The sequence below is a fragment of the Peromyscus eremicus genome, chromosome X (genome assembly GCF_949786415.1).
Source record: "Peromyscus eremicus chromosome X, PerEre_H2_v1, whole genome shotgun sequence".
Taxonomy (NCBI): Eukaryota; Metazoa; Chordata; class Mammalia; order Rodentia; family Cricetidae; genus Peromyscus; species Peromyscus eremicus.
In genome coordinates, this window is record NC_081439.1 from 114,056,065 (window position 1) to 114,080,417 (window position 24,353).

Here is a 24,353-nt window from a genome sequence, read left to right on the forward strand (position 1 = left end):
TCGCACCTCTTCAACAACTAAACCTAAAGGAAGCACTAGGTCTACATTATTGTCACCTAGTGTGCTAAGCACCGGCCATCTGAAGGGAGTGAATGCACTCAGCAGATGTTCCCATTCTCATGTTGGAGGGCCGTGAGGGCAGGCCCCAAACAATAGAAACTGATAAGCCAGTAGTTAGGGAGAAGTGCTGCAGAGAGAAAAATTTGTTAGCACAGGATGGATGGAAAGAGGCATGCTCTCTGGCTACTGATAAGAAGCTTTCCCTTTGCTCCTTAGCTACTGTGTTTCTTTGTGTGTGAAGGGAGTGGACGTAAAGGGAAGGCCAAGGGGCACTTGCAGCTGGAGTGCTGATGTCCTACATTCTGAAAAGGACATCTTCAGCTCCTGCGTTCCTCTCCCAGACTGCGACTCTGGAACTCTGAAGTTGACCTATACTAGTAGAACGGTTTCCTGTGAGCACACAACAGGACCCCAGGTGCAGACTGACAGCCAGAAGCAAAGGTAAGCTTATTGGAGAAGGGAACACCTTCCCTCCTCTCATTCATGGAATTGGCAGCATGTCTCATTACAAAGGCTACCGGTATATGTCCTCATTGAGGAGCAATTAGAATAAACGAGGAAGCCTTTCAGCTGACGCAGGTCTTTGAAGTTCTAGACCTTTGATGCCCATTGGACTTAACCCAGGCCTGCCCCTAAGGAAGACAGCAGATACTCAGTGGTCAGGGAAGTTAACCTGGGATTAGTGGTTCTCACCTTGTCACATGCCAATGAAAAGTAAAGCTGATGATTCTGGTGGGAGTGCGCAAAGTGGAAGCAGACTTTATTAAAAAGAATTATTTAAGAAGAAAAAGATGGAGGGAAAGTTAAATGAACTCCTGAGGGTAGCAAGGAAGGGTTTCCAAGAGGACATGTCATTGAGCTCCCTTGTCTAGGGATTTTTATAGGACCATGGCAGACACTGGACCATGGTTGAGGTAATCTCTGATGAGATTGATTAGTTCTCTGGGGTATCATAGACCAAGCTAATGGAGGGTCCATATGCTCTATACACATCCTTATGGCCCCTTTCTGTTGAGATATACCCACCTAGTTCGGGGTGGTTGGAGCCTCACTCTGTTCATTGTTGACTCTAGCTTTATTAATTATTGGCTTTGCCTGTCAGCATTGCTACTCTCTGAACTTGGAGGTTTCTTGTCTTATACTACATTCTCTTTGTTCCCACATTTACATAGCCAGCACTAGCTGTATACCACAGAAGAGAGTTAACTTTATCACGGCCACCAAGACACAGCTGTGGTCTTTCTTGTCTACACCATATTTGGCTCCTTGACTATAGGAGTCTGAGATGTCCTCTTAAGCAGACACTTCTTAGAAGTCTTCCTGGTACCATCTAGAGCTCTATATTTACTTTGTTTTCTCATCCAGTTAAAGAGTTAAGGGGCAGTTTGAAAATTCTCAAGCACAACATCAGAGAAAATCTTAGACACAGAAGGCGGGGTGAGCAGACGAAAATCACTGGTTAAAGGTGAAGAAGCACACACACACACATACACACACACACACACACACACACACACACACATACACACACACATACACACACACACACATACACACACACACATACACACACACACACATACACACACACACACACACATACACACACACACACACATACACACACACACACAAGTACACATGCACACACACACACACACCCCACACAGAGATGGGGACAAACACCTCCCCTGAAAAGCAGAGGGGGGACTGAGAAGGCTGAAGTCAGGCCTTCTTGGAGGACTGGGATTTGTAAGGCTCTTTAGCAAGTTTCTAGGTGAGGCCTTTGCCCTGTAATTTAGAGCTGGTCTGTTTAAACAAAGAAAGGAATGCTGATAAGCCCACAGCTTTGGGTAAACGTGTCCTGGTGCAGCCTGGGAGGGTCTGCTGGCAGAGTCCCCTCTGATGGGAGAAGATGCTTCCTGGGCCTTTGTTTTAAGCTGCCAAGCCTTTATCTCAGTCAGCAGGGTAAGGAAGAAGGCAAAAATTTGCCGACTTTCTTACCTACCTGTTCCCCCCTTCCCTGTCTGTCTGCCTGTTAGGGCTGTGTCTGAATTCTAGTTCCACAATCCTTACTTCCAGTGCAGTTTATTATAATTAACTGCATTAGAAGTGACAGTAGAAAGCTGAATGGTGGTGGCACACATGTTGAATCCCAGCACCTGGAAGGCAGAGACAGGCAAACCTCTGAGTTCGAGGACAGCCTGGGATACAGAGAGTTCCGGGATGGCCAGAGCTCCACAGTGAAACCCTGTCTTGGGTGGGGTCGGGGGAGAAGCAGCAAGAATATAAGAAAAGACAATAGACAATGGTCTCTTCTATTCCTCAAGGATTTTCTGGCTTAAGGGAGTAAACTGGCCTTCTGTCATTGACCAAAGCCATGTCCTTCCTTTTATCTATTAGCTTGCTTATCTTGTACCCAGGTATAGGCCTTCTTATTCTTTGTGGTGATCTGAACAACAATGACCCCTATAAGCTCGGATATTTGAATGTTTGCTTCCCAACTGGTAGACTGTTTAGTAAGGATTGAGTGATGTGGCCCTGTTAGAGGAGGTGTGTCACCAGCGGGTTGGCTTTGAGGTTTCAAAAGCCCACACCAGGCCCAGTCTCTCCCTCCTGGAGATCAGGATTAAGTTCTTAGCTACTGCTCCAGCATCATGGCTGCCTACCTGCTGCCACTCTCCCACCCAGATGATCATGAACTAACTCTGAAACTGTAAGCAAGCCCCCAGTTAAATTTCTTCTGTAAGTTGCCTTGGTCATGGTGTCTCCTCAAGGCAGTAGAACAGTAACTAAGTCAGTCATCTTCCTCGGTGTTCCAGGCCTTGCTGTGTTATCCCATAATCCTCATTTTAACAGCAGCCTCTGTCTTCGTGTCAACATAGATGAGCACTTGAACTTTTTACCACGAGCTCTTTTCCCTTTGGAGAGAGTACCTCTGACATGAATTCTGGTTAGTACCACATGGGTTATCAGAGACTGACATTGGGTCTGGAAGAACCCGTTAAGATGGGAATGACTTTTCATAGTAGCATATTTCTCCCAATTGCTATTGAAGGGTCTCATGTTAGGGATCAAGGAGACACTGAGATGGATTTTTGGGGGGTAAGGAGTTTATTAAAAGAGACATTACCTAGGCATGGAGTCACATACATTTAATCCCAGCACTTGAGAGACAAAGACATGTAGATTTCTGTGAGATCAAGGCAAGCCTGGTCTACATAGTGAGTCCCAGGCCAGCCAGGGCTATATTTTGAGGTCCTGTCTCAAAAAAGAAAAGAGTTATTGATGCCATGGGTAGACAGACAGAAAACACTGTGTCAGAGGCTTTGAAGAGAAGAATCAGAGCTCACACAGCAGAAGTGGGAGTCTCTCAGAACATGATCATGGGGGTGATTTCATAGCTTGAGCCTGCATCCAGACTCTCTGATTCTTAGGCAGGTGGCAGAAAAGGGGGTGAGGAGCATGGAAACTCACTTCCCCAGATGAGAAATCCAGTCACCTAGGAGTCTGTTAGGTAGAGAGCCACAGATAATGCCTCTGTGATCTGCCTATTCATATCTACAAGAGGTGGGGGAGCCCAGTAGGAGCAATCTGGTCTGGATGGTAACAGTGAGGAAAAGAATTATGGGAGCACAGAACACATGGCCCCAATCTAAGTCCTCTACTACATACATTCATTTTCCTCCCCCTCCTTTGAGACAGGCCTTCTTTATGCCATTTGAGTCACACATACACACACACACACACACACACACACACACACACACACACACACACACAATGTAGTTGTAAAGATGGTGTGGGGCTATTGAAAGTTGTGAGGCATCATTGGGATGAGACATGAGACACAATTCCACAAGCTAGAGTAGATAAGGTTTGCTAGGCCAAGATGGACAACATGGCCTCTCCTGAGATGGGAGGAGAAGACAGGTGTTTGGGGATGACAGAGGCTGGCCACGCCACCATGTGCGCTCCTCTCTGCCTCTCAGAGCTGGCTACTCACATGGGCTTCTGCACAACAGTTACGGTGAAAGTTAACAAGCCAGGCATCTGGAGGTGGTTCTAGGCCACAGGAAGTTGCATGTTTAGCGGAGGCCCAGATTCACCTCTAATACCTTATTGCCAATGTCACAGGTGTCTTAGGTGAGCGGTGGACATCTAGGGGTTCCACCAAGTTTGTTCCATGGGACAGATAAAAAACTGCACATCCTCAAAATGAGACCCATGCAGAGAAAGCAAAACTGGCGGACTGGAGGGGGGTTACACCATGAGCACCAGGAAGGTGGGGTGACAAGGGTTACAGATGCGGGAGACATGAAAGCGAAAGTGACAGACACTTGGAGATCCTGGGGGCCACAGACACAGAGATGGAGAAGCACCAACCAGAGAGAGAAACAAGAAAAAAATCGGCACATTTTATCAGGACAGGAAAAGAGCTCCCATCAGGGGCTGGGGAGGAAGTGCAGAGATGGGAATCTTCCTGGAGGCTTTGTGTCAGACTTGCTGTAGGCTCCCCAGGCCCTTCCTTTCCAGTCTGCCCCTTCTTCCTCATTGCATTGCCCTCTAGCCATTAGCAGTAGCAACAGCTCACTGGTACAAGGAACAGCCTCTCCTAAAGCGGCTAGTCCCTGTTCTAAGTGAGTACCAGTTCCCCTGATCCCCTTCCACCCCCTCTCCCGGAGAGCAGCATTTGACACCCACTGCATTGGAGATGGGGGCAATGACCACTCTGGCTTCCTCCGGATGAGAGGGCAAAGTGTTTTAGGCTTTCAACCAGAAAGGAGGACTCTTAGGGGTGCGTCTTTAGGACCAACAGAGAGGACTATGAGACAAGTCAGGTGGCTGCAGAGACCCGGGGCGCAGGACAGCCATTTTGACTTTGTAGAAGTGCCCAGTGATATCCTGTAGGCATGAGATGGATATTCTGGTTAACTGTATCTAATTTTGTGACTTTGATGACTGGAAACTTAATTGCCTCACTCAGTTGGGGAACATGGGCAGTTAGAACACGGGATTTTTTCTTTTTCTTTTCTTTATTTTTTAAAAAGTTTTTTTTTATTTTACATACCAATCCCAGTTCCCTCTCCCTCCACTTCTCCTGCCCCCCCACCTCCTCCCATCCTGCCCTCCCTACCCTCCACCCACCCACCCCCCCCACCCCCCCGCAATCCACCTCTCAGAGGGTAAGGCCTCCCTTGGGGAGTCAACAAAGTCTGGCATACTAACCTGAGGCAGGACAAGCCCCTCCCCCTGTGTCAAGGCTGAGCAAGGTGTCCCACCCTAGGGAATGGGCTCCAAAAAGCCAGCTCATGCACCTGGGATAAGTCCTGGTCCCACTGCCTGGGGCTCCCCAAACAGATCTAGCCACATAACTGTCTCCCACATTCAAAGGGCCTAGTTCGGTCCCATGCATGTTCCCCAGCTACAGACCAGAGTCCATGAGCCCCCACCAGCTCGGGTCAGCTGTCTCTGTGGTTTTCCCCATCATGATCTTGACCCCACTTGCTCCTGTGATCCCTCCTCCCTCTCTTCAACTGAAGTCTAGGAGCTCAGCCCAGTGCTTGGTTGTGGATCACTGTATCTGCTTCCATCAGTCACTGGATGTAGGTTCTATGATGACAATTAGGGTAGTCACTAATCTAATTATAGGAGAAGGCTAGTTCAGGCACCCTCTCCACTATTGCTAGGAGTCTTAGCTGGTGTCATCCTTGTGGATTCCTGGGAGTTTCCCTAGGACCAGGTTTCTCCCTAATCCCCTAATGGTTCCCTCTACCAAGATATATCTTTCATTGCTTTCTCTCTCTGTCCCTCTCTCCATTTGGCCATCTCAATCCATCCTGTTCCCATCCCCCATCCCTTCCCTTCTACACCCCTCCAAGTTTACCCAGGAGATCTTAACTATTTCCCCTTCCTGGGACCCTCCATGTGTGTCCCTCTTAGGGTCCTCTTTACCTAGCTTCTCTGGGGTTGTGGATTGTAGCCTGGTTATCCTTTGCTTTGTGTCTAATACTCATTTAAGAGTGAGTACATACTGTGTTTGTCTTTCTGAGTCTAGGTTCCTTCACTCAGGATGATTCTTTCTAGTTCTATTCATTTGTCTACAAATTTTATGATGTCATTTTTTTTTTTACCACTGAGTAGTATTCCATTGTGTATATGTATCACATTTTCTTTATCCATTCTTCAGTTGAAGGGCACTAGGTTATTCCCAGGTTCTGGCTATTACAAATAGTGCTGCTACAAACATGGTAGAACATGGGATTTTATATTATAGTTATGAGAAGCTATTTTCATAGAGGAGAGAATCTATAGACGTCAAAGATATGCTTATATTTCCTCTCCGTGTTCAAGAGGGTGGGCTATTAGCCTGTGAACAAACAGCTCAGATCTTATTTGAATTAAGATATCCAGCAGAAACTTGTTGGGCCAGGGTAGACACTTTCTACCAAGTTAGAAGTGAAGATGTATTCTTGGGAAATGCATTTTGTGTTCCTTATATATTCCTCCGACTTTGATTTTCCTTCCTTAAAACCATCCAGTCTTCTCTGCCCCAACAACAAAAAAATAAGCTAACTTTATGTTTTATGCCTTTCCTATCTGAAGTGGCCTAGTCTAGTTGCTCTGCAATCTCTAGGCCTGTATTGACTCTTCCTAGCAAGTCCTTCTCTTATGATGAGAGACTACAACAGGGCGTGCAATTTATCTTTGTTTCTCTGGGCCAAGTCTGGGCTAGCCACCAGAGAAACTGGATATGCCAGAAGACTATGGCTAGAGTATGGTTAGAGTAAGAGTGATGGACCCAGAACCTCGAAATACCCTATTGAAAGGTAAGTGTAGTAGGTACTTCTCCATAGTAAGCAAAAATCTGTGTGTGCCATAGAGGTTTCCAGGGTCATTTGCTCCATAAAGTGATATTTGTTCCAGAATATCACTTCTGGGATTGCTGTGTCTTGCTCAATTCAGCCTGCAAGATGAGACTGGTTTGGGGAGGTGGATGGACCCATCATATCACTCCTAGAAGTTGGGTTTGTCTATTCGGGAATTCTGTAAGTATCCCATGGGTACATGGCAGAAAGTTTTGGGGACAGTGTTCCATGTTACAATGAACTTCACATCACTGATCAGGTCCATGAACCCTGCACTTAGATATTCCAAGACTGGGAGTGGACCTTACAATCTGTCAGCCATTCCTGGCTAGGAGCCCTTATCATATTGGTGATAACACAGGCAGAAATATGACAATTTTGATTCCTAATGCAAGTTATCTGTCAGAAAAGGATTACAAGGTACATTCTTTTGGGAACTTGAGCCAAGATAAGAGAAGATTCTTAGAAAAGATTCCCCTTTGTACAGGTCCAAGGTGACCCTGTTCTATTTCACAGCAAGAGGTGCTCCCAAAGAATGAGCGGTAGAATGCTGTGTCTTTCTATGCTCCTCACCAGGGACTGGAGTGCATATCCCCCAAAGAACGAGTGGTAGAATGCTATGTCTTTCAATGCTCCTCACCAGGGACTGGAGTGTATATCCGAAGAGCACCTAACTCAATGAAAGTGCCCTAGGTAGCACTCTTGCCCACCCATGCCTAGGAGCCTGGCTCTCGAGTTCAGGAAGTACACCAGGTTCCATAGTACTGCGTCCACTAGAAATATCATTACTAAGAAGAATGTCTGTATATCAGAAAGGAGATGGCCCAGAGGAGAATACATATTCCTAGGGAGGACCTACATAGTGACAGTTCACTGGGCAAGGTCCAGTCAGAGGGAGCAACAGTAAATAATCCCCCTGACAGAGATGCTACTAGGAGGAAGAAACAGCAATAGAAGAGGTCCAGATTCAGAAGATAATCGCTCATAAACAAACCAGGTGGCTGCCCCTTGAAGAGTCATTTGAGGGGCTCCAGTGTCTCCTAGGGGGTAAGATTTAGCGAGTGGGACGATTGTCTGGATCTATCTTTGACAAGGGCTGCATGGCGAGCACTGCTTCTTGACTCTGATGTGATGAATCTAGAAATTGACACCAGCTACCTTGATGGCTGTAAGGATGAATATAATGACAAGGTATGGACCCTTGGCATCCAGAGAGGGTGTTCTCCTTGAGGATTTTGATTAAGACTAGATCTCCAGAACATAATGTGGGAGGCCTCATCTATCCCCCTTAAGGGGTTCCCTGCCTGAGCTCTGAGAGGATTTTTTGGATCCTGGCTAGATGGGTGATGTAGGATAACCTCAAATCATGAAGTAGGTCTCTCAAAAGGAAAGCCCCGGAAAAAGCTTCTAAGAAGTCAATCCTAATGGTCCTAGGGTACTCTTCAGTTATACCAAAGCTAACATAACTTCATCTGAGAAGTCTGGGCTTTCTGCACTGATTTAGTGTGATGTCTTTTGAATAGATCATTTCTTTCCTCTATTTTTCGAGAAGACTGGAGATGCCAGTAGAGGTTGAATTGTCTCCTCAGGGCCCAAGGAACTCCTCTAGAGACTCATGATTTGAAGTCTGGCCCATTGTCACTCTGTTTGCTTCTAGATATTCCAACCTGGAAACAATTTCATTTGAGAGGACCTTTGCCATTTCATGTGCCCTTTCTGTTTGGCAAGGGAAGGCTTCAACCCACCTGGTGAAAGTATTTCACCATATTAGTAGCAGATAGGTTTTAGATTGCCTTAGGGAGTAGGTAAAATCTATTTGTCCATCTTCCCCTGGATATTTTTCACATCTTCGCATGCCAAGAGACGGCAGGTAACTGCTTCGGGAATTAGTCTTTGAGCAGGCTTCATAGCCTGAACTAGCTGGGCTGCAGTTTGGACCACTGTAGATGGTGGGTCACCACTGTTGGTCATCTATGTTTGCCTCAGGCTCTACACTGGAAGACTTTAAAAATCCCTCTAGCAAACGTACCACTTGGGAAGGGAAAGCTCTAGTAGTAAGAAGAATGTTTATAAGGAAAGGAATAGCAGCGGTTTTAACCCAGTTAGTTCCAGGTTGCCGCTGCTTGCCACTGAATCTAGCTCTTTGCTGAGGTATCCCTCCAGCTGGGGTATCAGTCCTATGGTTTGCGTTAGGATCCCCAGGGCAATCACCTTGCTTTCAGTTACACCAAAGGACAATTGAGGTTCAGTGGGTAATCCCAAAATGGAGGTCCCAGTGAGTGCCTCTTTGAGTCACTGGAAAGAGCATCAGACCTCTGGTTCTCACACCAGTGTGGCAGGGGTGGGGGAGTGAGGGTGGTGGGGATGGAGGGGTGAGAGGGGTAGGGTGGGGAAGAGGGGCATTTCTGAGTCTCCTTAGAAGTTGGTAGAAGGGAATCCAGATACTGCAGAAGCTCATCACTCCAAGGAAAGCCCTCGGTTGCTTAATAGTCTAAGGGAGAAGATACGTTAGAATAGGCTGGACATTTTTTTCCAAACTCAGACTTCATTTTTCTCTCTAATATTTCCAAGTACAGAACTTAAGACTGGCATAGTTGGACCTTTTCCTGAGAGACCGTATAGCCTTCTTTTGGATCTCTTATCTTTATGTTCTTTTTACATTGTTTTGTTTTCTCCCTGAGACATGAGTTGGGACTGAGAGACATTGTTGGATTTGTTTCCTTTTTATCCTAGGACTTTTCATGATTTTATTCCCCTTTGTTTTGTTTTTCAAATGTTTGTAGATTTATTTATTTCATTTTATGTGTTTCAATGTATATCTGTGAGCCACATGCATGCATCGTACCTGCTGAGGTCAAAAGAGGGCATTGAATTCCCTGGAACTGGAGTTATGGATGGTTGTGAGACATCCCGTGGATGTGGAGAATTGAACCCGGGGCCTCTGCAGGAACAAGTGCTCTTAATCACGGATCCATCTCTCTAGCCCCATTTTGCCATTTATTTTAAAGTTTGTACAGTACAGAGAATGATCTACCCTAGCCATACTCTTGGTTATGAATGAATGAGAGTAGCAAATAAGGAAAACTGGCAGGTACATCCTTAAATGTATGTTTACAACCATCCCCAGAAACCAAGATAATTTCTGTTAAAAACTACTATACTAGAGTTACTAGTTGAAAGACTTCTAGGGAGAAAGTCTTGTCTCTCTTTTCTAAGGGGTAGCATCTTATCATCTGTTTTATTATAAATGTCTTTATGTAATGAGACAAACAGTAACAGCTTCAGCTGGAAATAGTTAACCCCTTAGCTGCCATTATGGGTACCATACCTGTATTCTTGAGGTGTTTTGTTCGCCTCTGTCCTTGTCACAGAGTCAGAGGGCCAGCTGACCTAGGACAGGGGCTTTGGAGAACATTTTGACACAAACATGCTTGGATCTGTAGTGAGATGGTTAAATCTCATCCCCAGAGCAGCTTCCTGGTGAGCTTAAACAATGCATGGCAATCCACTAATATCTATATGCCAAAGGCATTTGCTTCTCTATGAAATTGAACTCAGCTGTCCAGAGGTGGTGGCGCACACTTTTAATCCCAGCACTCAGGTGGCAGACACAGGCAAATCTCTGAGTTTGAGGACAGCCTGATCTACTGTTCTACTCTGGACAGGAAACATGCTGTCAACTCCAGTGACAACCGGTTGGACCCAAAGCACCTGTCTTCCTTATGACCAGCCTAGAGTTGTCTGAATGGACCCTACCTGTTGGATCATGCATTGGAAGAGGCACTGACAGGAGACAGAAGGCATTTTCTTCCTATTACAGGACTATAAAAGCAGAGCGTTTGATCATAAAGGGTCACCCTCCGATTTCCTTCAGCTTCCTAGGGCCGTGTGCATGGCAGTCTGCACCAGTGATCAAGCACAATCCGATTGACAGAGGTGTCTGTCTCTACCAGTGTCTAACTCGAGAATCTACCTGCCTAGTTTTGTTATGACCGGGTGCTTAAAACCCTGTATCTACAGCAAGTGTGTGTGTGTGTGTGTGTGTGTGTGTGTGTGTGTGTGTGTATGTGTGTGCAAATGAAGGCAGATAACTGGAGAAATATTAGTGTCTTCCCTCCTGTAAAAATATTGAGTCATATAGTATGGTTATTCTCCCCCCACAAAAGAAGTATCCGGGCTGGAGAGGTGGCTCAGAGGTTAAGAACACTGGCTGTTCTTCCAGAGGTCCTGAGTTCAAATCCCAGCAACCACATCTTTAATGAGATCTTGTGCCCTCTCCTGGTATACAGGCATACATGGAGGTAGAATGTTGTATACATAATAAATAAATAAATGTCAAAAAAAAAACTTCCCTATGCATCAAAATGCCTTTGGGGGAATGTCTGGAGGGGAGTGTGACCAAAAAGGAAGTATCCTTAGTATCTTAAGAGGAGGGTCTTGGAGGTTCTGGTTGAGCCCCTTGGAGAGCTCAGGATGTGACCACAGGAGAGGAACTTTATGAGGAGAAATAGAAACAGTCCACAGAAACCAAATTCAAGGGTACAGCCTTCTCATGTTACCATGCTTAATGTGTTGCATAGGCCCCTGATTTTTTTTAAGTTAAAAATAATGTGAATAGCAGTGAAAAGATAGTGTCCTGAGGGGTTGGGGATTTAGCTCATTGGTAGAGTACTTGGCTTGTAAGTATAAAGACCTAGGTTTGCTCCTCAGCTCTGGGGGAAAAAAAGGAAAAGAAAAGAAAAGAAGATAGTGTCCCAAATATATACTACTATTGGTGTTCTTGACCATACAGGAACATGGATAAAGAAAACTTGCTTTATCAATAGGCCCACATGCTAATTAGCACAAGTCCATTATCAGAAGAGGTAGTCTTTGCCTCCTGCAAGTGTTAAAAGTGTGAACAAAAATTGTTTTTACCCAGAACCAAACAAGATAGTGACACATTCCAAACCTGACACACACACACACACACACACACACACACACACACACACACACACACACAACAAAACAAACAAACAAACAAACAAACAAAAACAGGAAAAGCATGTAACTCAGAGCCCCTGGTCTTGGCTGCATACGTTGATGACTTCCTGTGACCGTTTCTTAGGGGTAATGAAGCCCTGATTTAAATGTACTTGCAGGTACATTCACATTCACCATACTGAGGAGGTCTGGTGACTAGGAAGCTTCATGGAAAGATGTAAGAAGATATGGGTAAGGTGTGTGAGACCCTTTGACATTTAATATTCAATAAATCTGTCAGTTTTACATACATAGGTAAGTGAGTATTTAGGAAATTAGTAAATTTCCTCCAAGATACCTGAGTGTATTTTAGCCTACAAGGAGTCCTGGAAGAATATAAATAGAATGTAATCTATGATAAAGACTCACTCGACTTATACAAGATAGTAAAGAAATGTGGCTGTATCCAGAGGGATATTCCAAATGAATTGCTGTGATGGCTGCTCTTAACTGTCCACCTGACACATCTGGGAAGAGGGAGACTCAATGAGAACTCGCTCTATTGGACTGGTCTGTGGGCACGTCTATGGGGTATTTGTTTGATTGCTGACTGGTATAGAAGGGCCTTGCCCACTCTGGGTGGTCCTTTGCCTGTGCAGGTGGGCCTGGGCTGCATAAAAACAGTAGTTAATGTCAACCTGGGAGCAAGAGCATAAGCAGCAGTCCTCCTTGGACTCTGGTTTAAGCTCCCTAAGTTTTTGCCTCCGCAGCCTTTGATAATGGACTATGACCTTAAAAATAAAATGACAGTTTCCTTCTCAAGTTGCTTTTGGTCATGTTGTTTATCACAGCAACAGGCAGAAAAACAGGGTAGAAAATGGTTTCGAGAAGTCGATATGGTGGTGATGAATGTGGCCATGTTGTTTTCGGGGGAGGGTTGTGGAAGCATTTGGAGTTTTGAGTTGGTAAAGCCATTAAGTGCTCAGAGCTTAATGAGGTGTTCTATGGGAACTTAGAAGGTATGATTCTCTGTTTCTCTGGCTCTCCACCTGCCTACAAATCACACTGTGTATGCTACTGATGGCAGGCCAGCCTTTTGGGGCCAGATGATCATAAAGTGGGTCCCAGATGTTGGAATCAAGTTGTTTGCATTGTTAGATTTTTGTTTTGCTTTGATCTGATTGTGTCTATGTTCTAGTTTCTATTTGAAATAAAAAAACTGTACATCTTATTTTTTTCCTTTTATAGGAGGCCACGGTTAAGAGACTTTGGATAAAATACATAACTTTTTTTTTTTTTAATTTTACGGGAACCTGTAGTTAAGAGATTTTGGATTTTTGTATTTACTTATTTATTTATAGTTTGTTTTTACATCCCAACCATAATTCCCCTTCCCTTCTCTCCTACCAGTCCCTCCCACCACATTTCCCACCCCAATCCACTCCTCCTCTTCTGTTTCTCTTCAGAAAAGGACAGGCCTCCCATGGATATCAGCCAGCCATGGTCTATCAAGTTGCAGTGAGACTAGGCACTTCCTCTACTATTAAGGCTGAACAAGGCAACCTGGTAGGAGGAAAGGGTCCCCAAAGCAGGCAACTGAATCAGAGACAGCACCTGCTCCCACTGTTAGGAGTCCTACAAGAAGACCAAGCTACACAACTGTCACTAAGTGCAGAGGGCATAGGTCAGTCCCTTGCAGTTCTCTGGTTAGTGGTTCAGAGACTGGATTTTTTAAAAAGCATTAAAAATTGTAAAGACTGTGGAACTTTTCAAAATTGGACTGTTCTTTATATTGTAATATCAACATGAAATCTGTGGAACAAGGAATGAAAGCTTGTCATTTAACAGTGATGTGGTTTTGTGTCAAATTGACTGGTAGTAGACCTATGGTGGCTAATCTTGGTTGTCAACTTGATACATTTGGGAAGTGTGGTGATATTGTGTCCCCCAATATACTGTGCACCCTAATAAATTTATCTGGGGTCAGAGAACAGAACAGTCACTAGGTAGACATAGAGGCCAGAAAATGGTGGCACACATACCTTTAACCTAGCATTCTGGAGGCAGAGATCTGTTTGGATCTCTGTGAGTTCAAAGCCACACTGGAAACAGCCAGGCATGATGACACACGCCTTTAATCCCAGGGAGCAGAAAGGTATATAAGATGTGAGGACCAGGAACTAGAGCTGGTTAAGCTTTTAGGCTTTTAGCAGCAGTTCAGCTGAGATCCATTTAGATGAGGACTCAGAGGCTTCCAGTCTGAGGAAACAGGATCGGCTGAGAAGTGGCAAGGTGAGGTAGCTGTGGCTTGTTCTGTCTCTCTGATCTTCCAGCACTCACCCCAATACCTGGCCCTGGGTTTGTTTTTATTGATAAGACTTTTAAGATTCATGCTAAATCTGGCGCCCAACTTGTTAGGTATGAATTTTCGAAAAAGCTACTTGCCTGTGGCTTTTTGGGCCCCAGCTCAGACCTGAGCTACCCTCAGCTGGTTTGTGGTGGCAGACACTGGTAGGATTTGCTGAAGGAGGTAGAGGCCGGAGGATCCCGAGTTTGAGGCCAGCCTAGGACGCTTGCTATGGAGAAGCTGTGGCAGTGGGACTACGGAGGTGACAGCTGCTGCTCCCTGTTGTCCAGTGCTTCTCATTGTGTTGGTGACTGCGGCGATGCTGCTACCTGGGATGAAGGGTTTACTGATGCTTGGCTGCTGGTTCAGACAACAATTGCCAGGACCCCATTGTGTTACAAGAAAGCATCGGCAAAAGTCAGTTTAGAGAAGTTTGGCGAGGCAAATGGTGGGGAGAAATTGCTGTGAAAATATTCTCTTCTAGGGAAGAACGTTCATGGTTCCGAGAGGCAGACAATTTATCAGACTGTGATTGCTCCAAACCACAGAGGAAGCGCGCGCGCGCACACACACACACACACACACACACACACACACAATGTCAGCAGGGAACTATGACCACACGTAACAGCAACTTTGAAATCTTCAAAAGGATGATGGGATCCCACAACGATGATTCCACATGGACTATGGTAAAGCCATTAAGCTGATTAACACCATGGAAAGATCTGCTTTGGATTTGGACTACAAACTGCTCAGGACAATTTCGAGATGGCTAGCTGAGATGATCCTGATTCACAGACTACTCGAGCAAGGGAAGAGGGAACTCAATTGAGGATTTGCTTCCATCAGACTGGGGACATGTCTGTGGGGCATTTTCTTGATTGCTTGATTCAAGAAAGCCCAGCCAACTATGGGTGCTGCCATCTCTAGACAGGGTTCTGGGCTGTATAAGGAATAGTAGGTGAATGAGCCTGAAAACAAGCTAGTAAGCAGCAGGAAGCTCCTTGGTTCCTGAGTCAAGCTTACATTGAATTCTAAAATGCTGTGTCCTTGTATAACTCATCTTCAGTGCAGTAGAGGATGAACAGCATTTGGGGAGTTTGATCTGCTCGCATTCATCTTTCTTGTGCTGCAGAGGACATTTTGTAGAAATGCAACCTACCTCTCCATACTTTGTTTTCGTCTGAACCGTAGGAAACTGCTGAGTAACTATCTGGACCTTTCCTAAGTTGTACTTTGTTCCCTATGTACATAGTGTTTCTGGTGGGTCAGCCATGGTCTTGGAAATGGCAGCAGATACCACTTGCAGATCATTTGGTAGCTGTCTGAGGTTTGTGGCTACAGTCATCCGACTTCCATTTGCATCCTGAGCAGGGGGCAAAAAAGAAAGTAAAGAAAAACCCTTCACTTTCTGAACCTCCATTTTGCTCATCTGAAAATGGCTTACATGTCTACCTTTTCCCGTCTGGCATTTGGAAAAATCAAATGAAGTCAGAAACAGCCCCCTGGGTGTGAAACTGTTAGGTGTTTTCAACCATCCAATTATTTTAAGGTGCTCCGCAGGCAATCAGGGTCTGCTGATGGGAGACAGAGTTAACTGAAGCACAGGTCTTCTTCCTCAAGCAGCTTATATAGAGGTACGATTCTTTTAGCCAAGAGACTGGGTTTCTGGGGTTGAAAGATGGACTCACTGCAATCCCAGAAAGTGAGAGCCTGTACTCAGATATTCAGCTATGGCCTGTGCTGCTTTATGCCTCCTGTCATCAGCCCAGTCCAGGCACTGCTGACTCAGGACTACACATCGGAGTGGCCTCCCTAAGGGGCTCCTGGTCTCCTTCTCCTTTGGCTGCCAGATTGGACTTGTGAAGATAGAAACCAGATGCTTACATCACTCCAAATTCTTTATTTAAATTTTTTATTATTTTTTATTTTACATACAACAACAGTTTCCCCCTCCCTCCTTTCCTCCTGTTTCCCCCTCTCCCACTCCTTTCTACCCCCTCCACCATCCACTCCTCAGAAAGGGTAAGGCCTCTGAGCATGGGAGTCAACAAAGCATGACAAGTTGAGGCAGGGCCAAGCTCCTTCCCCCTGCATCAAGGTTGAGCAAGGCATTCCGACATAGGGAATGGGCTCCAAAGAGTCAGCTCCTGCGCCAGAGACAGATCCTGGTCCTACTGCTAGGGGTCCCACAAACAGCCCAAGCCTCACATCTGTCACCCACAGGCAGAGGCCTAGGTCGGTCCCACGCAGGCTCCCTAGCTGTCGGTCTGGAGTCCCTGAGCTCCCAGGAGCTCGGGGCAGCTGTCGCTGTGGGTAGCTGTCGCTGTGGGTAGCTGTCGCTGTGGGTAGCTGTCGCTGTGGGTTTCCCCTGCCAGGCCTGTGTGGCCAGGGACCTAGCTGTTTCTCTAATGCATCGCCCAGTCATACCCACTTTGCTATCACCCCTGTAACCATCCTGATACTCTCGTTTCTGGAAACTGTTCCTATAGGACCAAGGGACTTTGCATGTGCAGTTTCCTACAAGATGCCTTCTCCTCCCAGTCCTTTGCCCTCCTCTGTAGTTTCTAAAGTGAGGACCCTGGAACTGCAGCATCAGCACCACTAAACTTCTCAGATCTAGTGTATCACAACCTTCCAGATGTGATCTGGCTATCTGTTAGAGGAAACGTCCAGGGTACATTCCCTTTTTGCATCTTATAGGCATGCTGGGAATAATCCAAGGCTCGCTGAAAGTGACAGGGATTTATGTTGCTCCAACAAGAGATCCTTTAGCTGTGGCAGTCGGGGGTTTGATGGCTGCATTCCAAACCTTTCTCATGCTGTGGCTAGGATGAACCTGAGGGGGGTGTTTTCTACACAGTCTCTCAAAGGGTCCTCCTAGGAATACACTCCAACTGCACACAAGGTAACTAGTGTAACACGAATCTTAAAAGGTCTTAATAAAAACAAACCCAGGGTCAGGTATTCAAGTGAATGCTGAAAGATCAGAGAAGCAGAACAAGCCACAGACACCTCACCTCACCAACTTCTCAGCTGATCCTGTTTCCTCAAACTGGAAGCGTCTGAGTCCTCATCTGAATGGATCTCAGCTGAACTGCTGCTAAAAGCCTAAAAGCTTAACAAGCCTCTAGTTCCTGGTCCTCACATCTTATATACCTTTCTGCTTCCTGCCATCATTTCCTGGGATTAAAGGCGTGTGTCACCATGCCTGGTTGTTTCCAGTGTGGCCTTGAACTCACAGAGATCCGGTTGGATCTCTGCCTGCCTCGGGAATGCTAGGATTAAAGGCGTGTGTACCACCATTTTCTGGCCTCTATGTCTACCTAGTGGCTGTTCTGTTTTCTGACTTCAGATAAATTTATTAGGGTGCACACTATCACCACAAACTACCTAGATTTTACTAGCTAGTTTCCCATCCCTTCAATGATTCCCTGCATTCCATGCATGCCCTCAGCTGAGTTAACAGCTGCTCTAACTCCAAATCCCCTTTACTCTGCAATGTTACTAAACACCTTTGCAGGAATTAGTGGCCAGAGATCACATGTCTGTAGCCATTGGGTGGTGTCTAGTTGGGACAGGAATATACAGGACATGTGAATAAACAAATCTGAAACAAAGTGAAATGAAAGAAAACCATATCAAACTCAAGGAGAGAAATCACAGGTTCCACATTAATGGCTCCATGAGGGGAATGATTTTTGATCCATATCATCTCAGTAGTTTTCTCACCATCTCCAGGAGACACAGCTAGGTAGGTCATGTGGTGTTTTGGCAAAGGCCAACTCCAGTCTGGTGGTGTTTGTGTCAGTGTCCACAGCCATTCTGTCAGGTGTATGTCTCTCCTGTGCCTCCCAATTTGTCCCCTACATCAGGTAGCTCACAACCACCTGTAATTCCAGTTCCAAGGTATCTGCTGCTCTCTGCTCTTCTTGGGCACCTGCATACATGTGGTGCATATAAACGCACATCGGCACATATACATGAATAAAAACAAATCTTTAAACATACTCGTATGCGAGGTTGGGGATTTAGCTCAGTGGTAGAGCGCTTGCCTAGCAAGCACAAGGCCCTGGGTTTGGTCCTCAGCTCCAGAAAATTATAAAAAAAAAAAAAAAAAATAAAAATAAATTTTTTTAAATTAAAAAAAATAAAAAATAAAATAAATAAAAAATAAAAAAATAAAAATTAAAATAAATAAAAATTAAAAATTAAAAACTTTTAAAAAGTAAAAAAAGTCAAAAAAATAAAAAATTAAAAAATTAAAAAAAATACTCGTATGCAAGAACATGTGTCAATTCTTGCTTCAATTGCTAATCCTAAACAGTGACTCTGGATAGCCAGTAAGATAAGCTCCACTCTGGGAAAAACCTTTTCCTGTGCTCTTCAAAATAATTTTAGGATATGGCCATCCAAAACCACACACATTCGAAGTCCCATTCTGGTTTACAACTGAGGATGCACTAAATTTAGATTAATTTAGGGAATAATGAAATTTTGAAGTTAATCCTCCTTTTCAAAAAAATTGTTTTAAGATATTATTTTAGCACACAAACAAAATCCATAAAAGTCTTACAAGTATTTTCCTCTTATTTTGTCAATCATTTTTACATGTGATTGAGATAAAAAGGTCTTGTATTTTTATATTCCAATGAATCATATGCCTTTCAAATGCATTTGTGTTGTGACAGCCAAGCTCCCCTGGCCTACATTTCAGATGATTGCTTTGGTTTAGATGAAGGCAATGCAGAAAATCAAGGCAATTTACCGCTCCTTTTGTTAACAAAATTCCTTACACTACATCATTATTCCTCTCCAGTACATTTCAGAGCCTGAACGAAGCCGCATGAAGAATTTTTTAAAAGATCGATTTCATGATTTATTTATGTGTATGCATGCCTGTGTGGAAGTATGTACACACATGCATAGAGGTGTAGGTGTCAGATCTCCTGGTGCTAGAGTTGTAGGCAGTGGTAGGCCACCCGACATGGTGCTAGGTACCAAACCTGAGTCCATCAGAAGAACAACAAATGTTCTTAACCACTGAAACATCTCTCTAGTCCCTAGTCTGAGGGTCTTTATATATGGTCCTATGTTGGTAGGCAGAAACACCAATGACTAGGATTTCCCTGCCTTTGGTGAAAGGGATTATGTGATGGTTTGAATACAAATAGCCCCCCTAGGCTCTTATATTTGAATGCTTAGTCATCAGGGAGTAGAACTGCTTAAAAAGGATTGGGAGGTGTGGCCTTGTTGGAGGAAGTATGTCACTGTGGTTAGGCTTTAAGATTTCAAAAGCCCATACCAGGCCCCAATCTTTCTCATTTCTCTGTCTATGTCTCTGTCTCTTTCCCACTCTCTGTCTCCTCTCTCTCTCCACCTGTGGATCAGGATGTAGCTCTCAGCTACTTCTTCAGCACCAGGCATCCCACCATGCTCCCTCGCCATGATAATAATGAACTAAATCTCTGAACCTGTAAGCAAGCCCCCAATTAAATGCTTTCTTTTGTAAGAGTTGCCTTGGTCACGGTGTCTTTTCACAGTAATAAAACAGTGAATAGCAGCGTTCTGGCTGAAGTCTGACTCACAGTAGGTCCAGTGCGTCCTGAACTCATCCTGTGGTTATTTCCCCAGTCCCAGAATGTATAATTGGGATAGATATACTTAGAAGTTGGCAGAATTCTCAAATTGGCTCCCTGACCTCTGGAGTTGGAAAGGCTAAATGGAAGCCTTTAGAGTTGCCTCTATCAAAGAAAATCATGAATCAAAACAGTATCACATCCTTGGAGGAAGTGAAGAAATTAGTGCCACCATCAAGGACTTGAAAGATGCAGGGATGGTGGTTCCCACCACATCTCCGTTTAACTCCCCTATCTGACCAGTGCAGAAGACAGATGGATAGTGGAGAATGACAGTTGACTATCATTAACTCAATGAGGTAGTGATCCCAATTGCAGCTGCTGTACCAGATGTGGCGTCCTTACTTGAGCAGATTAGCATGTCTCCTGGTAGATGGTATGCAGCTATTGATCTAGCAAATGCCTTTTTCTTGGTATCTGTCCATAAGGACCACCAGAATGGGCAAGGGCAGCAATATACCTTTACAGTTTTACCTCAAGTATATATTTACTCTCCAGCCCTGTGTCATAACTTAGTTTGAAGGGATCTTGATCATTTATCTCCTCCACAAAATATCAAACTGCTGCACTATATTGATGACATTATGCCGATTGAACCAAGTGAGCAGGAGGTAGCAATCATTTTGGACTTGTTGATAACACATAAGTGCACCAAAGTATGGGAAATAAACCCATCAATAATTTAAGAGCTTTCTACCTCAGTGAAATTGTCAGGAGTCCGGTGGTGTGGGGCATGCAGAGATATAGATATAGACATGATTGTGTGTGACGTTGACAATAGGTGGACCTGTGATGGCTATTTGTGGTTGTCAACTTGACCATATCTATAATTAACTAAAACCAAAATGGCTAGGTACAGCTATAAGGGATATTTTTATTAATTAAATTATTTGAAGTGAGAAGACCCACTTCTAATCTGGATCTTTGAGGTAGGAAGATCCATCTTTAATCCAGATCTTTTGAGGTGGGAAGATCCACCTCTAACTTGGACCACACCTTCTGGTAGCAGCCTATATAAAGGACATGAAAAAAAGGAAGCTTGCTCTCTTTCTTTGCCAGCTTGCTCTTGTTGCTGGCAAGTCCATTCCTTCACTAGCATTAAAGCCCACTTCTTCAGGTTTCCAGCCTATACTGAAGACCAGCTGAGATATCCAGCCTCATGGACTGAATAAACTAACTACAAGATTGTTGGACCTTCTGTTGGTAGTGTTGGTAGAAAACCACTGTTGGGACTAGCAAGTCCACAACCCAGAAACCATTCTAATAAATCATATACATATTCTGTTTCTTTAGAGAACCCTGATTAATTCAGACAATGTGACCTGGGTCCCTCTATTAGGCATCTGTGTTTAAACTCACTCAGTTTCTTTTTTTGCATGGACTGAGTAGAGTGTTCAATGTGGGGCCAAGAAATGTTTTCATTTCCTCCAGAAGACAGCACTATCAAAAACACAAAACTCTGTCTTGACCATAAACCCTCTTGTGGCCTATAAGAATTCGGGCTCACCTATAGACAATATTCACCTGGGTCAAACATCAATGCTAACTGAATAGTTGCTATAGATTACAGACCTGGAAAGCACTATAGTGTGGTAATTGTTACTACTCATGGCCAACATTTCAGCAATGAAGCACCCCACTGATAAACTGTGCAATATAGAGGATGCAAGAGACAGATGGCTAGGCACCTAAAAGTGTTTGCTGCTCCTGCAGAGGACCAGAGTTCTATTCTCAGCACACACTTTCTGAAGACTCACAAACTGGAACATCAGCTCCAGGGTATTTGATGTACACTTCTGGCCTCCATGGGCACACACACACACACACACACACACTTTTTTTTTTAAAGTAAGTACCTTCAGAGCCACAAGCAAGCTTGTCTATATAGTGAGAAATAATTACATGGAAGAAAATTCCTAAATGGATCAAATCATTGAGTATTGCCAGGGGACATGCTAAGGTGCTCCATGTTCTTCAAACTCCTCACACACTATGTTTAATGTGAAAATATTGAAAAAGACTAGGGAAAGCCCTGAGACCAAGGGAACTGACTGGCCTATCCATATAACAGCTGTGGAGAAAGTCAATGCTTGAGTAACGTCTGCTCTCTGGAATGGCTCCTCTGCTTACAGTAGTCAGCCCTGAACCCGGAACAGTGGCCAGTGGTTGAATCATAAAACTCTTGGTTTCAGGATTCTAAGTACATTGTGAATTGTTGTCACTCACTGGAGAACTGAACAATCAGGTTCTGAGACATGGAGAAGACCAGTCTCACAGGGAACTGGGCCTTTCATTCCTGTGTCCTCAGCCTGTTTCTTCCAGAGGTCCTACAGTGGTCTGAGAGTTCACACACACCCTGACAAACAGGTAACATGGCGGGGTTTGTCCCATCATCATGTAAAGAGTGTGCAAGGTATGGGGGCTGTGAACTGTCTGGACTGTGTCAATATCCAGGTCTCAGCGCTCAGGACACCTGGCTTTGGTTCAGTTTACAGCTGAGTCCTTTTTCCGCTAGATTCAACCAAATGAGTCAGAGGAGTCTTCGGAATTCCATCCCTTTCTTCCTGAGACTTTTGTACTGGTTTCTCTGTAACTTTGTCCCTGACAGAGGCAGAGAACAAGGCAGACTGTAGCAGGAATCTTAAAAGTTCTTATTAATTAAATCAAACCTGAGGCCAGTTATTGGGGTGAAAGCTGGAAGATCAGAGAGACAAAACAAGCCACAGCCACCTCACCTCAAATGTGGTGGCATTATGTTCCCCAGAATATTGTGTACCCTAATAAACTTATCTGGGTTCAGAGAACAGAAAAGCCACTAGATACTTAGGCTAGAAAATGTTGGCACTCACGCCTTTAATCCTAGCATTCCAGAGGCAGAAATCCATCTGGGATCTCTGTGAGTTCAAGGCCACATTGGAAACAGCCAGGCATGGTGACACATGCCTTTAATCCCAGGGAGCGAGCCTTTAATCCCAGGGAGTGATGGTAGAAGGCAAAAAGATATATAAGGTGTGAGGACAAGAAACTAGAAGCATTTGGCTGGTTAAGCTTTCAGGCTTCTAGCACAGTTCAGCTGAGATTCCTTCTGGATGAGGACTCAGAGGCATCCAGTCTGAGGAAACAGGATCAGCTGAGGAACTGGTGAGGTGAGGTGGCTGTGGCTTGTTCTGGTTCTCTGATCTTCCAGCTTTAACCCCAATAACTGGCCTCAGGTTTGATTTAATTAATAAGAGCTTTTAAGATTCATGCTACAGCAGACATTACTCGGCTTTTCTATAACTTAGAATAAAGAGAAATGTAGCAGTTTAGAATATGGCACGAAGGTTCCGTTTAGGAAAAGAAGCAGGAATTGAAGGTTAGCAAGATGGTTCAACCAGTTGCTTGATGCAAGGACTTGACCTGAGTTCAATCCCCAGAACCCCCATGGTTGTCCCATAACCTACACACACACACACACACACACACACACACACACACACACACACTGTCTTTAAAAAAGAAACAGGAATTGAAAATGTTTTAATAGAACAGAACAGAGCTTCTGAGCATAGGTCAATGTATATGATAATGTGAAATATGATAAGATGGCCATTGCAAATCAAACTGTATCTCAAAGCAACCTTATTCAACTACTGTGTGTGAGAGACAAACAGACAAAAACAAGGAGGCAGCAGTAATAAAGAGGCCTCTTGAGTTTACTGGATTATGTGGCTTTATCTTTTTCAGGTTTTCTTGGTTGTCCCGAGGCCATTGGATAACACCAGCCATGGATATAGAAAAGCCTGAAGCCAGTCCCAGCCCGCCAGAACCTAACATGGAGCTGATCCCGTCCAGGGAGTTAAAAGGCCGCAAGCCTTCCAATAATATACTGATCTATTTGATTGACAGGCAGCTGGGGAGGCCCAGAAATGATATGGATTTGTTTGAATGGGTTTGGACCGTAACATAAGTACCCGCCCAGGGTAGAGTGGTCTTTGCCAAAATTAATGTTTACTTATGACTACTGGAAATACACATTTTAAAAAGAAGCAGAATCACAAGCCACTCTCACATTCAATCTATTAAATTAGTCTTCATTGCAACTGCTTTTGGTGCATTGTGTATTTCTTGACTTGGCCTTCTTGGGTTGCATTGGGCAGGATACTGTACCCATCTTGATAGTCCTCTTGTGAGATCTCAGATACAATGAGGATGGAGGATGGGAGGTTGCATTGCACATCATGTCTCTTCCACCACTAGTCTGAAAAGTAATTGTGTATGCCTAACTCTGCAGCACACAGCCATTCAGTACCAAAGACTCTCCTCACTAGCCACTTTAGAGAGATAGCCACTGTATCCCACTGTATAACTCAACTGACTGCCCAGTGAAAGGGCACTGGTGAGAGAAAGCAGAGCTAGGTTGGGATTTTAGAACACATGCCATCTAGAGTTGATCAGTATTCCCAGGGAAGTATCATGACATTAGCTGTC

General features: G+C 44.5%; 1 protein-coding gene across 2 annotated transcripts; it reads left to right on the plus strand.

Moving 5' to 3' along the window:
* The first annotated feature begins 324 nt into the window (after window positions 1–324).
* Window positions 325–23,965, plus strand: LOC131899531 (embryonic testis differentiation protein-like). Of its 2 annotated transcripts, none has more exons than XM_059251020.1 (2): window positions 325–501; window positions 23,610–23,965. In XM_059251020.1, the coding sequence occupies exon 2, from the start codon at window positions 23,650–23,652 to the stop codon at window positions 23,830–23,832; it is 183 nt and encodes a 60-aa protein (XP_059107003.1). In that variant the 5' UTR covers window positions 325–501; window positions 23,610–23,649; the 3' UTR covers window positions 23,833–23,965. The 2 variants fall into 2 exon arrangements, with proteins under 2 accessions (XP_059107003.1, XP_059107002.1); XM_059251019.1 differs by lacking the exon at window positions 325–501 and adding an exon at window positions 12,069–12,151.
* Window positions 23,966–24,353: the final 388 nt, after the last annotated feature.